Source organism: Solanum dulcamara, chromosome 8, assembly GCF_947179165.1.
Source record: "Solanum dulcamara chromosome 8, daSolDulc1.2, whole genome shotgun sequence".
In the NCBI taxonomy this organism is placed as follows: Eukaryota; Viridiplantae; Streptophyta; class Magnoliopsida; order Solanales; family Solanaceae; genus Solanum; species Solanum dulcamara.
The window spans coordinates 59727606-59747249 of NC_077244.1; the positions used below are offsets into that span (position 1 = coordinate 59727606).

General features: G+C 32.1%; 1 protein-coding gene across 1 annotated transcript; it reads right to left on the reverse strand.

Annotated features, from left to right (window-relative positions):
• Window positions 1-3658: 3658 nt before the first annotated feature.
• Window positions 3659-6824, reverse strand: LOC129901018 (transcription factor MYB15-like). Its single transcript, XM_055976123.1, has 3 exons — window positions 6561-6824; window positions 5657-5786; window positions 3659-4376 (listed from the first exon to the last, which is right to left on the reverse strand). Exons 1-3 carry the CDS (start codon window positions 6691-6693, stop codon window positions 3815-3817), a joined length of 825 nt encoding a protein of 274 aa, XP_055832098.1. The 5' UTR covers window positions 6694-6824; the 3' UTR covers window positions 3659-3814.
• Window positions 6825-19644: the final 12820 nt, after the last annotated feature.

Here is a 19644-nt window from a genome sequence, read left to right on the forward strand (position 1 = left end):
TGAGGGTGTATTTGGCTAAGGGAAGAAGTGGGTCTATAAGTCAAGTTATGACTTGTAGAAGCTTAGACGAGTCATAGAAACGACTTGTCAAGAAACTTCAGAGACTTTGAGTTTGCAAGTTTTCTAAACCCTGCAGGAGGACTAGATTCTATGACTCATCGTCAAGTCTACGAGTCGTAGAGGGAGTTCAGAGACTAGTCCTCATGGCCCTTCCAACCCTGCAGGACGAGTTCCTTAGATGACTCGTAGAAGTAATTATGAGTCGTATACGACTCGTAACAAAACATCAGAGGCTTGGTTTCTCAGAGCCTACATGACGATTCATTTCTACGACTCGTCGAATGTTCTACGACCCGTAGGTCGAATTCTGTCCAATTTTAATGAGGGCATTTTAGTCTTGTTTTGCATTATAACATCACAGTGTGGTCATCTTGGGGAATAAATGAACCCTATCTAAGGACCCTAAGCTATTCTATTCCCTTATTCTAACACTTAGACTCAAAAACACAAAAGTTCCTCCTTCTCAAGTTCTCTCCAGGGTTTCAAGTCAATGTTTAGGGTTCCACTTCAAGGTTCTTCAAGTCTCTAACCTCACAACTGCATTAGGGCATTGTTCTCCAAGGTATGTGGGTCTCATTCATGGGTTCTTCCACTCATGGATCCCAAGTACTTTCTAAACTAAATTGCTCAATTTCAAATGATGAATTTCTATGGGTTTTCATATTATGACTCAAATGCAAGGATTATTGATTTCTTGAAATTTATTTATCTATTTTAAGTTTATATTGACTTTAAATTTCATGAAGTGGTTGATTATCAAAGGCTCTTATATGAAAGCATGAAAAAGGTTTTAAAGTGTATTGGTGAGTTGTTTTAAAGATGTTTTAATTGGTGAATGTCATTATTCTAATGCATGCTGGTTGATGTTAAAGATTTGAAGTTTGAATTGCATAGAACCCACCTAATTTCACTATGTTTCGATGAAGTTTGAATTGAGAAACTTTGACTCCAAAATGAATGTTTATGAAGGTGAATGTCTATGATTAAATGGATTCTTATGAAATGAAAGAATGATTGAATGATGATTTTTGATGAAGTTTGAATTGAGAAACTTTGACTCCAAAATGAATGTTTATGAAGGTGAATGTCTATGATTAAATGGAGTCTTATGAAATGAAAGAATGATTGAATGATGATGAAATGACTCTTTAGCCAAAGAATGGAGTCTATGTAATAAGGACAATTCTCACATATTTGAATCAAATGAAAGGTTTTAATGAACTATTCTACTGAATGATGTTATTATGATATTTAAATGCTATTCCATGGGATTTGACCTAGCATCGAATGCAGCATGTAGATGAGGACTCGACCTAAAGGGTCCTTAAGTAAAGTCTCATGCTGCATTAACTATGCACCAACATAGGAGCCCTTCTAGGCTATTTAGGCTAGTGGATCCACAAAAGCATTTAAAGTTAAAGTTAATGAAATGATTAAAGTTGACGAAGTTCTACCCAATAATTAGTCTCCCCGTGCCAACATAGGGGGTTATGTTGGATTTCATGTAATAGCTCGCATGTTCTTGAATGTCGGTTACAATCATCTTCCCACAAAATGGATGTTTCAAATTCTTTTTACATGATTGATTACTCATGCATTGCACTATGTTTCATATTACACGAATGTTCTAATGTTTCTTAAATGTTCATGCATGCTTACATACTTAGTACAGTCAAAATAATAATTCATACTCTTTTGCCTACATGATACGACCATGTAGGGACCGACGCTGCTTCACATTTACCTCCACGTGGCTAGTTTGATCGTTGAAGACTACTAACTTGGTGAGTTTCCATGTTTCGGGAACAATACCCCTTTCATCTTTCTAGTTCATGATTGGTATAGACGTTTGAATTACTTTTTGAGTACTTGTTCCATTTACTATGCGGGTGAACTAGGGACATGTCTTAGTCTCCGTCAAGTGTTTTTAGTAGATGTATGTTTGGACATAAATGTATAATGTTAAAGTTTGTCTCTTGATTCCTATTCCATGTTATTTCCTTTAGTCCCATAATCCCTTTATTTTTGCTTGTTATTGAATGTCATTACCTATGAAAAGCTAAATGAATGCTAAGAGACTTGGGTGAGGTACCTTCGGGTGTCTCATTCGCCGTATCAGGTCTAGGCCCTAAGCATGGTTCATGACACTGAGAGTCATTGTTATAATGTTGATTTGTGATGCACGTGTGTCCTGTATTACTATATTTTAGTTACTTGTCTACATTCGTATTTTTGGAACTAGCCGATGATCCTACCAGTACACTATTGACTTTGTGGATTGATACGATTCTTGCTCTTTCTTTATTGAGTACAAGACATATTCAGGGGCTGATTCGCGACCTCAACTACTCACCCGCTCTCTGAATCCAAGGTGAATTGCTTGTTCCGAGCTGCCAAGGATTCCTCATTATCTCTTAGTCCATCTATTCGGACTTAGACTTTTTAGACCCGCTTTCTTGTTTTGGGATTGCATTTTCTTATTCTAGATATAATTAGAGTTTTGGTACACGACTTTTAGATTTTAGGGGGTTATTTCCGCATAATTTATTTGAGTTTTATGGATATTTGCTTTAATAAATGAGATCATTTCCTTTTAAATGGTTTAATGAGTTAAGTTTTGGATTAGTGATTGGTTCTCCCATTGAGTGATTAGTGTGGGTGCTACTCACGGTGGTCTAAGTCGTGACATATTTCAAATAAACTTATGATACTCTTTTCTTTCGTAAAAAAGTTGAGCATCAAATTTAGATCCGTAATAATTATTGATAGTCTAAGATCTTTAATTAGCACTGACCTATAAAATTATAAAAAACTTATTTTTTTAGAAAAAATATATTTCAAAATTTTTGATCAATCAAACATAAGATATTTTTCAGTAAACGTTTTCATTCATATGGATCTACCAATAAAGGTCATTCTATTACTGTTAATTATACATGAATTCCTCTGAAGCATTTGCTATTTACCTCGAGGCAGTGGACGTGGAGTTAAGTGTCCAAAGAAAAGAAAAAGGGTTTGAGGGAGGAAAATGTTGCAACATCCTTCTTTAATTTGTTTAAAGTGACAAAGCATAGAAAATATATTCTAATGTCATTGTCATCCTAAAGGATACAAAATCTAGAAGTTCACTAGCTGGTGAAAAACAATTCCATCTTTTTTTGAAAAAAAATATGAGTGAAGCCATTATGTAACACACCATTTTGACAAAAAGTTATAGCTAAGTTAGGAGAATGGTCACTAGTCACTATTAAAAAATTTGTACTATTTTTCTGCTGAATTTTCTATTGAAAAATGTTTAATGGTCATTTTACAGATATTTTAATTGAATTAATAAAAAAAATATTTTATTTCAATAAAAATTTATTTTCATTATATATTTTTCTAGTGAGTTGATTCGATAAGAAATGAATAATAAAATCATGATCTATAACATAAATTTTTGACGCAAAAAAATCTTTACTTTTAGTAGGGAGTAGTTTTCAAACAAGTTTTCTCTAAATCTGTTTTTTCCTTTGCTAAGTCCTCCACTAAGTAAAAGATAAGTTAAAATAACCTCAAAATTAAAATATCCTAGCTAATGGTCCCAACTTGGAATTTTATTTTATTTTATTTTTATTTTTTGGGCCCGCTCCAAATAATAGTCAAGATTAAACAAACATGAAATTTCAATCTTGCCGACTCCAACAATTCCTAAAACCCTATTAGCTAGAAATACCACTAATCTCAAATTTACAGAATAATCAAAATAGACCCCTCAAAATTCCGGTAATTCTGGCAAGTCCCCTGTCTTTATGAAAACATTGTACCAAAAGTCCATGTCTTCCTCCATTTTTGTACTAGTCTTAAATATGTCCACATTTTCTTCCCTCATCACTTGTATTTCTTGATCATGACCAGCAGCCATAACATAGTCGTTATTATTCTCCGTTGAAAATTCATCTGTCCAGAAACTCTCATCGATATTGGGAAAATACTCCTCCGACGATGACGATTCAATTTTTTCTTCCTTTATAATGACCATTTGATGATCATCAACGACCAATGTCACACTTGAAATTTCACTAGATGAAAGTTGTGGTGAGCTAGGGGCAATTTTAATGTGTTGTTTAGTACTACTAGTACTAGTACTAAAATCAGAATTATTGGAGGATTCTGAAGTAGTAGGACCCTTGTTGGAATCATGATTAATCTTGGAGCCTCTTTTGGAATTTTGAGAAGGTTGATAATTTTTGAGCTTCTTCTTCAAGTTGGTGTGCCAAACATTTTTTATTTCATTATCTGTTCGCCCTGGTAATCTTGCAGCTATTGCAGACCATCTGCACATTTTGGGAAAAAATTTATTAGCAAAGAGGTGAACAAATAAGAGAATTTTAACTTCTATACATGTATGTAACGAAAAAAATAATTTGAAGCAAATTTAGAATTTGAAATTTTTGAATGACACAAGTTAATGCATAATAATGACTGTTTTTTCCAATCAAATATTTATATATAGTTAGTGATTTGTTTTTGGGAATCTCCAAAAAAAATTATAATTATTGTCACTCATATGCAATAGCTTACATATGTAAATTGAACTAAATAAGTTTGATGGGTCGAGTTGAATCGAGAAGACGTTGGCGAAGGAATCGGTCACTTAAACCTATAGCCTATAGGTTATATTATAGATTTTCTCTGATTAAAATACATTGGTATTATAACTTATTTTTAAAAATAAAATTATCAATGTTAAATTATTTGCAGAATGAGAGAAGTGGACAAACTTGACATAGTGCATAAACTTTAATTATAGTGTCACAAAAACCTAAGGAGATATTAGCCATATGCCTAGATCTTGCAGTTGAGTAGATTGGCAAATGACATTAATTATTTGTAGTAATATTTTAATTACCAACTTGTCTAAGAGAATCTTTTCCTCTCTCTATAATATTTATTCCTTGGTAGAAACAAAATGACAAATAATAAATAAAATAAAAGAGGTGTTATTTGGCTTAGTTATAAATCTTTCCTTTCCGATTCTCAAAAAGTATAATCCCTGAATATAAAAACAAAAGTTTTTGAAAATGACAAGTAAGACTTGGTTAGTTGGTTAAGCACCTCCACCCACGATTGGTAGGTCCTGGATTCGAGTCACACTGGAGGAAAAGTGTAGAACACTATAAATCCTCCAAAATGGGGGTAAAAAAAAAAGATAAAAAAAAAAGTTTTTAAAAATAAATAATTCACAAGCGCGCTAAGATATTGCCTTTATTAAAAAAAAATGTTTTTTTTATTTACTTTAATATACTAATGACTATGATGACACTAGGCATTATTGGATGTGATCAAGATTCGTAATTAATATATTCATTAGAATTTCACATCAAAATCTGTAATTAGCGGAGAATTATTTAAAAAAATTGTTAGCGACAAGCTTTATAACGATTGATTAGTGACAAAATTCGGAATTAATGTTAATTTTTTTTGATAGTGACAAAATTCGGAATTAATGTTAATTTTTTTTGATAGTGACAAAATAGAGGATGTTGAAGGCAAGCAGGAATTAATAGATACAAGAATATAGTATTTTTTTTTGAATTTTAAAAAAAAAACTGACCTATTGCCAAGGTTTTCATGAAGCAGGATTATGGTGTCTTCTTCTTCCTTGGTGAAATTTCCCCTTTTTATATCTGGACGCAAATAATTAGTCCATCGCAGTCTGCAACTCTTCCCACATCTCAATAGTCCTAAATAATTAAAAATAGAATAAAGAAAACTCAATTACACTTTATAATAATCCCCGCTAATTTTCTTTCAATAAATAAAAAATTCCTTTCACCGGTAAAAACTTTTTTTAAAAAAAAAGGGAAAGGAAATAACCAAACAAAAAGAATGATATGTTTCACGTGTTGAAAATCTCAATAAAAAGTTCAATCCAAGAAATTAGATTGATGCTTTAGAAATGCACTAAATTTGATTCAGTCATAGATTTTAAAATTAAAACTTAAAAACTTGAGCTTTTAAAATTGTATTTGAACACATATTTTACTTTAAAAAAATTTAAAATTCTGCAAGTGAAAGTCCAAAATCTAAAAATCGAGTTAGTTTTTGAGAACTTGAAAATATTTAAAATATGATCTAATCAAATTTCGTTGCCAAACAGATATTTGAGGATAAATTTTTAAAATCTATAATAAAATACTAGCTTAGAAGTGGATTCATAACGATTTTGTAAGTTCAATTGAATCATAATTTCTACCGTAAAATGTTGAGATAAGATGAATATAATTTTTCATTTTTAATCAGAAATCTCATATTAAATCTCCAAAAGGTAGCTCTGGATCATTTTTTTCCCTTTAATGATCGTACGAGATTACAAAGCGAATTTCGGATGGGAATCATAGTTTTGCACTCAAACAAATTGTATAGATGAAAAAAACAATTAAAACTTATGTTTATAATAAGATGATAGTCATCTAAAAGATCATCATTTTTTTGAATGAAAAGATAGATTTCATTACCAGCAAGTTTGGGGAGGGCACGCCAATTGGAATGTCCATTATTTTGAATGTAAGAGATGAGAATGTTGTCTTCTTGAGGAGTCCATGCCCCTTTCTTCAATCCCATCTTCTCACAGCAAGGAGCTCTACCCATATTTCTTTGATTTGCTTATTGCTCTTGTCAATTTTTTTTATCTTTCTCCTACTATACTTTTTTTTTTAGCTCTTCCACTCTCCTTTCTTCCAAAAAGACAAAATGAAATGCCAAAAAGTTCAAGAGAAGAAAGGACGGGATGGGTATTTATGCTTGTAATTAAGTATGGTTGTTTGATACAAAGATTAATAATACAGGGATTAATAATGCATGAATTTAAACCCTATATTTTTTATTTAGTGTTTGTCTTCATTGCTTCTCACCTAATCTTGTGTTTGGATTAAAACTCTATCAAAAACTTCTTTCCAATTATACTCTTGAATTATTATGAGATTTTTTATTTTATGTAATTGAATCAAGATAGATAAATGCCGAATTAGGTTTTATTTTTGTGGTCTTCTAACTAAGTAGGAGAAGAACAATTTTGTTGTCATGTTTGCTATTTTTTCGCTTAAATTATTTGAGGGTAAATAATTATCATATGTAATAAATGTACTATTTCTCCTAATACTTTATATCAAACGCCCCTAAGAGCGCATCAGATTAATTAATTTTAGATTTTTTAAATTAAAATAAATTTTAAATATTTTTATAATATTTAAATAAGATTAAAAAGTATCTTTAATTACTTATTTTTGGTCAAAATATATTAAAAATCATAAATTACGACTTTAACACATGAGCTATAAGTCCATTCAAATCGTTCGTACGAGATTCCGTTTTTATTTTTAAAAGCAATAAATAAATTGAACGAGTAGTCCAATGCCAGCATATATCTTATCTCCAAAACTGAGACCAACTTGGATATTCTCTCTCTAATAAATAAAGGGAGACTTATATACATATACTATATTAAGAAAATATTTATTATTTATTATAATAGATATACAAGTTTTATTATAAATAATATATTTATCACACACTTTAATATATCTATAATATATTGTGTCAATTTCTTATCAAACAGACATAATATATTTTAAAACAGTTATAATACATTTATATTGCATACATAATTCACTTTTAATACATAACAGATTTATCATAATATTGCTTTAAATTGTAATAAATAAAAAATATTACTAAAATTGATAATTATTTATTAAAAAATGTTCATCCAAATAATTTTTCTATAAATAAATATAACAAAAATAGTAGGAGTATAAAGAAATTGGATAGCTCTATGTTGACAAAAAATAATACTAATAAGTGAATATATGTTCACTACAGTAGCAAAACCTAATGAGAGGATTCAAAAAATGTAAAAATGTCATATTTTACTATTTTTAGATTACTTTTACCACTACATGTGGTTTGTTACACCACTATACAATTATAAAGTGATGACAGAGAGTATCGTTCCGATTTATAATTAGATATTAGATCTACTAAACAAATAAAATCAATATAAATTATTTCATCAATTTGTTTTTTTTAAAAAAATATTATTTGTGTTGGACTAAAATTACAACAAAAAATATAATTTACGCAATAAAAAATAGATAGGCAAACTTAGGCCGTAAAGATCAATGAGGAAATCATATTCCAAGGTTTTGGAGTGTCACGCCTACAAATTGAAGTGGGACGTGATTGACATTCAATTTGTACTATTCATTTGTAATAACCTGTTCGCGTCGTTAGGGATAAGCCAATGGGGAAGGATTCGGTCCAGAAAACTTTGGGTAGTAACTTCAAAAAATTTGAGCCTAGGTCAGACTTGGACAAATTCTGAGTCAAGTGAAGTCTAGAGTGATCACGTGAATGAGGGGAGATAAAATTTATAATTTGATTGGACAGGTTGATAGACAAGACGATACGGAGTATTTACGGCTTCGCGAAATCGCATTCGGACGAGTAAAACTCTCGAAATCGAATTTGGCGTGAAGGATATAATTTTAATGCATCTTTGGAAGGGGTGTGTTGAGAAATGGGGGCTTGGAGCACAAACTCAGAGCTCACTGTTTCCGCATATCCCGCTACAGCGGGATCTGTCCCACCAAACTGTCCTGACTTAAGTCGTGAAAAAGACCAAAAATAATTTTTTCTGCAACAATCAATTTCTAAAACCCCAAGAGGCGACCTAGGGCGATTTCCATTGATTTTCCATGGATTTCCATGCTTAAGGTAAGGTTTTTACTCCCTAGATTCATACTTTGATTCTTAGAAACTAAAATTATGGGTGGTAATCATTAGGAGAGGGTTTGAACTGAAAATCTATGGTGGGAAATAGCCCTAGGATAAGGTTAGGATCATGGATTTGGCCTAGGGAGTGAAATTGCGTTATATTTACTGATAGTTAGGTCATTGTATTGATCCTTGATATGTATTTAATGTTTTCTAGACCAAGAACGAGAAGAACGAACCGAAAAGGGAAGGCTCTTGCATTGGAAGGTTGTGAAAGCTTGAATTTGAGGTAGGTGATGGTCTAGTTTTCCGTATGTGTTTCATATACTTGTTAAATTGCTTTATGATATGCATGTGTGTATGTGAATAGGAAAACATGCTAGATTATGTGTCAAATGGTCACTTGCTGGCTTGTTATTGTGATGAATCTGTTCTTGGTGATATAAATGTTGTAAACATTGGATATTCTTGTGATTGTGATATCTTGGGATCAGGTATCATATTCCGACACATAATTTAAATAAGGTGTCATGTTCCAACACATAATTTGGATCGGATATCACGTTCTAACAAGTATTTGGATTGGGTGTCACGTTTCGACACATACTTGGATCGGATATCACGTTCCGACATAAAGTTGATTGTTTGTAGGTCCCTTGAGAGGACCCTTGTGTGAAATTATAGCATATGGAAGACATTGAGTTGTGATATTGAGATGTTGTTGACTTATTCTATATATGCATATGCCTATTGTGCTGAATTTACTTGTCTGTGATCCGCTTACTGGCTAACCGTAAGATCCTACCAGTACATTGTTATTTTTGTGTACTGATACTACTCTTGCTCTGCCTTTTGTTGAGTATGGTATATTCAGCCGATTGGGAAGACACCTCGGTTGGAAGATTAGAAGTTTGTTCAAAGTCCAAGAGTAAGCTGTTCTATCATGCTATTTGAGACTTTTCCATTAATCACAGTCCGTCTTTCGGGACTCAGATGTTAGACACTATTTTAGTAATTTGACTTCTGTTTGGGGAGTGTTCCTCCTTTTCTTACATTGACGCCAGTTAGAGTTTTGGTACGGACGACTTTCAGTTCCTAAGATGTGTTGACTTTCGCATTTTCATACTTATTAAATTGTTGGCTGAGTTTTTGAGAACTCAGTATTATTTTCTGGTTATATTCCTGCTTCTGCACGGTTTTTAATATTTATTTCTTAAGTTGATAAGTTGGATCGTAGAAATGGTTCTCCCACTGAAATAAGTATTGTGGGTGCCAGTCACGGCGGGTCGGGGTCGTGACATCATTAAGTGAATCACAATAAGACATGCTACTCAAGTCTAAATTTCATACGTCTAAAAAATTAAATTACAGACGTATTGTAAACGTTTAAAAATTAACTAATTAAATTATTAATTATTGTGATTTATAATACTTTTTATTTTATTTTCATGTAATATATGTTACTTTCTCCATCCCAATTTATGTATATTATTCAAAAGAGGAAATATCGATTTTAGTCCCTGTGTTATTGTATAGTTTTAGTCCTTGTGTTATTTGACTATACACATTTAACCTTTAATTATTTGAAGTGTGCGATTTTGATCGTTGGAGTTAATAAAAGTTAATTATTTAACATAATAATTATTTTGAAATATATAAAATAAAATAAGTTGAAGGTTTGGGGAATCTAAATGCTTGATGAATTATGTGGGTAAAAACATTTATTTAATAAAAATTAAATGTTAAATGTTTTAAAGAGTGAAAGTTGTTAGGACACCATTGATAACCTTAAGGAGATTGTCCACCTACTAAACCCTCAAATGTAATCGTATTTGACATTGATTAGTAACCATTGAAAAAGAGAGGAAGAATAAGTCCCTAAGGAATAAAAACAGAGCATAGATCATTTGAATAAAATGGAGCTAATGAATAAAATATAATTTTTATTTTATATACATAAATTCTTCATGCATTAAAATCACCAACCTTTTATTTTATTTCATTTTATATATTATCAAATAATTATTTTATTAAATTGTTAACTTTTGTTAACTTCAAGGACTAAACCGCACATTTCAAATAAATGAAGATTAAATGTGCATAGCCAAATAACACAGAGACTAAAATCGCTCTTTCCTCTATTCGAAATGATGTAAAAGGTACTATAATTCACAATAATTATCAACTCAAAAATTTAAGACATAATTAAATTAAATGGTTCTCAAAATTTTATCAGTGTCACTTAAAATTGAGATAAAGGGAGTAACATATATTATTTAAAATTTACGTAAAAAGGTACTATAAATCATAATAATTGACAATTTAAATATTTAAAAGACAAAATTTTGATTGACTCTCAAAATTTTATATGTGCAACATAAATTAAAACAACGTAAGTAACATATATCATTTAAAAATAACACAAAAAGTACTATAAGTAATAATTTAAAAATTTAAAAGACATAAAAAATTAGTCAATGCCAAATAAATTGGGACAGAGAGTAACATTTATTATTGAAAGTTACATAAAAAATATTATAAATTACGCTAATTAACAATTTTAAATATTGAAAAATCATATTAAAGAATTGGTTGACTCTTCAAATTCTTTCTATGTCACATAAATTGAGATAAAAAAAATAACATATGTTAGCATGGACTCTTGTAACTAGTTTGCATATAATATAATAAAATGATAGAAGTAAAACAAGCAAATGACAGAAAAAATATTGTAAAATTCCGTTACACTAAGGTCTTATTTGTTTTCATTAAGATTTAGACGTCTAAATCTGAAAGCACATCTGAATGATTAAGATGTTAACTCAAGATCTGAACACTGAATGATTAAGACTATTTTTTTTTCAATATCTAAATGTGCATAATTTATTTATATGTACATAATAAAAATATAATTCTAATAAATTAATTATTAAAAAAATTAATAAAATAAAATTATTATTTAAGAAAATGAAACACTTATGCTTGATAATGATGGTGGAGATAGTTTGTAGTGGTGATTGTGATGGTAATAGTTGTTGTTAGTGGCTAGTAATGATGGTGGTGATAGTTGTGATGATGAAGATGGTTGGTGTTGTGGTTACTGCCATTATAGTGATGATTAATAGTGATGTTGGTGGTTATAATGGTGAAGTTGGTTGATGTTAGTAGTCGGTGGTGTTGATGGTGGTGACTGAAGAATGTGTAGTGGTTGATAATGTGTTTGTGATAGTTGGTGGCGGTTCTAGTTACGATGATTGAGGTTTTTGATAGTAGAGATTGACCACAATGGTGGTAGTGACTAATAGTAGTGGTGGAGATGGCAACAATGGTGGCGGTGGCCAAATAATGTATGGTGATAATTAACAGCGATGCTAATTGTGATGGAGCATGTTGGTTGTAGAAATTGACTCTAGTAATGATAGTGGTAGTAGCGATGGAGACGGCTAAAAAGATAGGGGTGGTTATGATGATAGAGGTGGTTGATGGTAGATGATGGTAATGGTAGTTGACAAAGATGGTGGTGGTGGTGATTGTGATAGAAGAGGTGGTTGGTGATGGTGGTTGGTGATTATGGATAGAGTGATGTAGGTGGATATTTGTTATACTTCAAAAATTATCAAAATACCCCTAGAAGATAGCTCGCTCACATAATGTATCATTCCTAACTTTTTTGGTCAATTCGAGGCCAAAATATCGATCAGGAGGAAAATTATGTGGGAAAGTGATCTTGATTTAATTTTAGACCAATTGGATTAAAAGATAATTTTTTGGGGCAAAAGCAGCCTAACCAGAAGAGTGTGCGTCAGGTCCGCATAGCGGACCTGCCCCCACCTAGTTCATTTTCTCACTTTGTTCATAAAATGCATTTATCAAGTGCATTTATGTGTTGTACGACTTTTGTACATAAATCGCATTTGTCAAATGCGATTTATGTGTATTTTTTTGTATGTTTTTTAGTTTTAATGAAAGACATTCTGATCTTTTTTTCACTCCTCCTATACTTAACCCACGACTGATATAAGTCATTTTCTATCTTATAAGGGTTTTAAAATCCATTTCCTACACTTTTTACTTATTCAAGCAAAAGAAACTAAGGCTAAGAATAGGAGAAAGGGCTTGAGTTCAAATATTTCAAGCTAGAATCTTGCTAGTTTGATTATCTATCTTCATCCCAGGTATGTAAGACTAAACCAAAGTATGGACCTTGTTCTTCCATGTGCCCCATGATTGTGATATGTTGATTTGTGAATGAATTGATTGTCCATGATTGTGGTTTTTAAGAATTTCCTTAAATTTAATATATTTTACAAAATATTGCGCAATTGATGTTTTGCACGAACTTGTTTCTTGAACAAATGATTTAAACTATTTATTTCATAAACTATAATAGTATTTTGGCTAATGGTGGATGTATATACCTAAGAATTGAGTGTAGAGCTTTGAACTTGTGAATGCATGATTGTGATTGGGATGTGAGCATGATGATAGTCTTGATAAAACTTGATAGTCCTTTCCATCTTCATAATTGAGCCCAATTGAATGGTCTCAACTAAATTTTGTCATAAATGATTGTCTCAACTACTCTTAAATGATTGAGAATGATTGGATAAATTGATTGATTGAAAGTATTGATTGGATAGAACTAATGAATTGATGAAAGTTCATATGAGAGTTGTTGATTGATTTGATTGGAATTGACTGTCTTATGAGTATTGAGTATTAGGAGGAGTATCGAACACCGAATTAAATAAGATTAAGTAACAAATCAAACTCAATAACTACGTTGCCAAATGTAGGAGAAGATTGAACCGTTAAGTCGGATATTTTCCTATTTTATTATATTGACAAGATATGACTTGATTGATTTTTGATTGGTTGATTCGTTCTTTACCCTGTCAAAATATTGGATGGTTGTGGCAACAACAACGAGCTTGTTGTACGATCACTGGCTCATAAGTGATTGCTGTCGGATAAGAGAAACTCCTATATAAATCTTGATAGTACTCTGATTGGATTGAATTGTATATGATTTATCTCAGTCTAAACCTTTATCTTGCTTTAGACTTATGATATTCTGATTGAGTTTCCATCTTTCTAAATTGTTATTATTCTACCTTGATGTATGTATCATTCTGCCTTATTATATACTCGTACATTTCACGTACTGATCTCCATTTGGACCTATATGCAGAGATATATTTTAAAGATCATCAACAGGTGCACCCTTGAGGATTTGTTCACACTCAACTTATTGGTGAGTCCTTCCCTATATTCGGAGGATACAACTTATGCTATTCTTGCTTTGAGTATAGTCTTTTCATTCTAATTTAAGGTAGCCATGAAACTGTCATTGGCACCATTTAGATAATAGTCATAGAGGCTTCATAGACTAAGTATTAATGGATTGATATAGTATTTTTATTCCTTGAATTGTTCTTGTCAAACTATTCTCATGATATAGATTGAAGTTTGATTTTCCTTGAGTTAGATTATTGATTGGAATTGTCCACCTATTTGTCTCTTTATTTAAGGTCTTTCGCTGATTGAATGAATGAACGAATGCGTGATCAGGCCAAGTGGTTCTCTTGAAAGCTAATAATGGTTTTTAAGTATCGGCCACGTCTAGGGTACCCTCCTGGAATGTGACAAACTTGGTATCAGAGCACAGAGTTCAAGAGTCCTAAGAAGTCTATGAAGCCGTGTCTAGTAGAGTCTTGCTTATGGGTGTGTTGTGCACCACACTTCTAATCAGGAGGCTATAAGACATTAGGAATTCTTTCATTTCTTTCATAATCTAAGTTCGTGAGATAGAGTTTAACTCTATAAAAGTTCCTTTCTAATTCATGCGTTGCTCAAATCCGTCTGACTACCCCTCATACTCAAGGCGTTGGAGCAATAAATCTCACATTCTTATTCATGAGTTACTTTCAGATAAAGTATTCAGAGAGAAAAAAGATGACACCGGGCTCAAGAGGAGTCGATTAGTGTGCTTAAGTCTATTGATTTGAAAAAATACACTCTTATTCACTTGAATCATGCATTGTGCCAAAGCAAGATGTCCTCTCAAATTCTCTTCTTTAAACCTTGCTTCAGATGTTATCTTTGAGAGGGAAGTTATGTCCTAAATTTCTTAGTGTCACCACCTGAGAGAATGTGATTTGAGGTATTGTAAGCTATAATTGGTAAAATTATCCTAGAGCTATAAAGATGGAGTTCGATGAATAGAAACTAAATAGTGAGAAGGGTGGCTGATTGAGGCATACAACCTTAGTTATGTATCTATAAGATAAGTAATGAGGTCGTGAGTGAAGTTTTTTTTGTAGTTAGGATGAGTTAGAGTACATCGTACCAAGAGAGGAGTTTTATGTTGAGGTGTCTCTGCGTTAGTAAAGATCTAGTAGAGGTGTTAAAGAAGGAAAAAGTAGTCATAAGATGATAAATCTAAGTTGGACTTATGATTTTGAAGAGAAAACCCCATATTATTTAGATAGATATGAATATAACTAGGCAATGGGGTGTAATGAATGGGTAAATAATACTTGGATTATGAAAGGAGATGAGGGATAAATTGTAGTTAGACAAATAGTGAGACGAGGATCAATTTCTTATAACAAGGTCTTAGTAGAAGAATGTTTCTTAATTTCACCTATTAGTTGTAAGTTGGTATAATATGTGAGCAGTGTGTGATTTGCATGTTAGTACTAGACCCTAAGATTGAATTTGAGATGAGTGGTGTTAAGAAAGAGGGAATAGCATTATGAGTGTGATAGTTCTAATTGTAAGATTTGATTTAGTAGGCTTGACATGGCGTATGCGAGAGATTAAGATATTAACTTTCAAAGAGAGTGTGTTATGAATGAGGGGTATATGACCCTTAGATGTAAATAGTGAATTGAGGCTAAGTCATTTGGTAAGAAGAGGCTTTAGATGTGTATCCGAGATAGTATAAAGTTGTATGAGGCTCTAATTTTATGAGTTGCTTTGGGTGACTAGCTAGAATCCTTTAGCTGCTAGTGTGGAGAAGGATGGATGTGAGTTTTTTTTAATTTAGTATCCATAAAAATTAGGTCGAAAGGAGTTGTATATAGATAATGATGAGTCTCCTATTATAGTTCAAATTTTCTTCAACTAAGTTAGGAATATGTGAACCAAGAAGATGAGTGTTAACACCAAGAAAAGAGTTTAGATTATAAGAGTTAGAGAAAGTGGATGTGTATGCCAATAAGAGCAGCAAGTATAGAAGGATGCCTAAAAGATAGAAGAAAGTTAAAAAAATATCTTAGAATAAGGCCTAGTAGCAGTTTGGTATCTTCGGGTATAGTATAATCGGAGAGTTTAAGTATTCTTGTAAATAGTAATACTCTATCATGTGGAGCAGTGCGCTTGTAGCTTAGTAAAGAGGATCGATTCGCAGACTCAGGATAATGACCTTTGAGCTAAGGGGGAGATGATGAGTTAATGAAACAAAGTGTCTTGAGTTTTAAGAAGTGATGAGTTGACTAGGATGAGACATCAATGTGTTTCCATCTCTTGCATTCCTTATACTGTAGTCTAGGTGATACCCAACACTTGCCCTGTGTATGAGAGCCATACCCGTGGCCCAGACCCATGTACTTCATGATTGATTCATGTTCATGCTCAGTTCTTAAAGTGAAAAGTGGTAACTTTTTTCCACGATTCCGATCTTATTCCTTGAATCTACGAATTTTCAGCCATATGTTATATGGGACATAATATAGCTGTCATGTTTTAGAGTATGTTCAATTTCATAAACCCATGATAAGCCTTAAAAGGTTAGTGAGATCATGTTATGCTATGAATGTTCTCAGATCAGATTTCTTGAATGAATCTTGCTTATGATATGTCGATCTAAACCTTTCCAATGATCCTTTCTTTTTAATCTTAATAGCGATGTTAGTGATAGTAGATGAATGATAGCAGATGGAAGAGAGTGGATGTTCCTTATTATGATAGTTGTGGTGTGCTTATTCTATTTAATGCTATAGAGATAGAGAAAGAGCGAGATAGGATCGTGTTATGTAAAATAGATAGGTAATAGTATTTTGGTGTACCTCTTGGTAGAAGTTAATTCAATTGCGCTGTAGAGATACTAAGTTTTGCATGAGCATTCTTAAGAGATGTTAATTTCATAGAATCCATAATGTAGTTAGAATGATAGACTTCCATGTGTGATGGTCATTATATGAGTGATTGCAGTAGGTTATTGATGATTTCTTATTGAGGGTTTCAAGTAAGGGTATTGGTATGGTTATAGAACTAGGCTTGAAGGAGGTATTGATGCCATGTGGATGAATACATGATGCATTAAGTTCTTCTTGATTTGGACTCGAGGTTGGTTGAATGTAATGGAAAGGAGTAGTACTCTTGAGATAAGGTTCTCTATAGAGGAATAAAACATGAAGCTTGTGGTCTAGATTAGCATAATTATATTACGTGTAGTATATGTGAATTAGCATTAGGTTTGAACATAATAAGAGCATGCAGTTAGACTTGGAGTCCTAGGCCTTGGTGAAGGTAGTCATATGTATCTTTGTGGGAGTTATGAGTTATAACAGAGAAAGAGTTGCATGTGGAAAGAATAGTATTTAAGCTCGAAAGCTATCGGTCATGTCGCTTAATTTACTCTTATATCAGGCTCATAAGCCTCTTTCCCAAAGTTATGAAAATTTTTGATGAAAACGTTGGAGATTATAGCCCTCCTCCCATTTTTGCTTTAGTGATGATATTGAAAGTAATGTTTTTGTTCCTATTTCTGAGATAGTACCCTTTTGAGTTTGAGTAATTAAGTGAGTTATTCTTGAGATTGAGTCTTTGAGTTCTTGTATTGCGTTCGTGCCTTCCAATGATGATATTGATGGTAATATTTATTTTTCCTATCTTAGAGTTGATGTTCATTTTGAATTTAAGTGCATGATGAGTATTCTTGGGTCCGAGTAATAATGGGTTGATTGTTTGAATTTTTAAGTATTTGAGTTCTTGAATTGTGTTCGTTCCTTGTGCAATTTTCTAGCTTGGTCATCATCCAAGGACGAATGATTTCAAGGGGGAGATATTGTTATATCCCAAAAATTATTAAAATACCCCAAGAGGATAGCACGCTCGCATAATGTATCATTTCTAATATTTTTGGCCAATCCGAGCCCAAAATATCGATTAGGGGAAATCATATGAAAAAATGGTTTTGATTTAATTTTAGGCCAACCGGATCAAAAGATAATTTTTTGGAGCAAAAGCAGCCTAACCAAAAGAATGCGCGACTGGTCCGCGTCGCGAACCTGCCCTTACCTAGTTTATTTTCTCACTTAGTTCATAAAATACATTTGACAAGTGCGTTTTATGTGTTGTGCGACTTTTGTTCATAAATTGCATTTGACAAATGCTATTTATGTGTATTTTTTCTTACGTTTTTCAGTTTCAGTAAGGGGCATTTCAGTATTTTTTTCACCCCCTATACTTAACTCATGACTGATATAAGCCATTTTTGACCTTATAAGGGTTTCTAAAACCATTTCTTAGATTTTTTTACGTATTTAAGCAAAAGAAACTAAGGCTAAGAAGAGGGGAAAAAGCTAAGGTTCAAAAATTTCAAGTCAGAATCTTGCCAGTTTGATTGTCTGTCTTCATCCAAGGTATGTAAGGCTAAACTAAAGCATGAACCTTGTTCTTCCATGTGTCCCATGATTGTGATATATTAAATTATGAATAAATTGAGTCCCCGTTATTGTGTTTCTTGAGAATTTCCTTAAATTTAGTATATTTTACAAAATATTACGTAATTGATATTTTCCACAAACGTATTTCTTAAACAAATGATTTAAACTACTTATTTCATAAACTCTAATAGTATGTTGACTAATATTGGATGTATATGCCTAAAGATTGAGTCTAGAGCTTTAAACTTGTGAATGTATGATTGTGATTGAGATGTGAGCATGATGATAGTCTTGATGAAATTTGATAGTCTTTTCCATCTTCATAATTGAACCCAATTGAATGGTCTCAACTGAATTTTATCATAAATAATTGTTCCAACTACTCTTGAATGTTTGGGAATGATCTGATAATTGATTGGTTGAAATGATTGATTGGATAAAACTGATGAACTGATGAAAGTCCATATAAGACTTGTTGATTGGTTTGACTGTATTATGAGTGTTGAGTCTTGCGAGGCATATCAAGCACCAAATTATGTAAAAGTAAGTAATAACTCGAACTCAATAACTATGTCACCAAACGTATGAAAGGATTGAACCGTTAAGTCGGATATTGTCCTATTTTATTGTCCTGACAAGATAGTACTTGATTGATTGTTGGATCCGTGATTGGTTGATTCGTTCTTTACCCTAGCAAAATATTGGATGGTTATAGCAACAACAACGAGCTTATTATACAATCACTGTCTCATAAGTGATTATTGTCGGATATGAGAAACTCCTATATAGGTCTTGATAGTACTCTAATTGGATTTGATTTGATTGGATTAGATTGTATATGATTGGTCTCTATTAAAACCTTTATCTTGCTTTAGACTTATGACATCCTGATTGAGTTTCTCATCCTTCTGAATTGAAGTGTCTGAATTGATATTATTCTACCTTGATGCATGTTTCATTCTGTTATATTACATACTTGTATATTTCATGTACTGACTTACATTTGGACGTGCATTGTTTAATGATGCAGAGACATATTTTAGAGATCATCAACATGCGCACCATTGAGGATCTGTTCACACTCAATTTATTGGTGAGTCCTACCCTATATTCGGAGGATACCACTTATGTTATTCTTCCTTTGAGTTTAGTC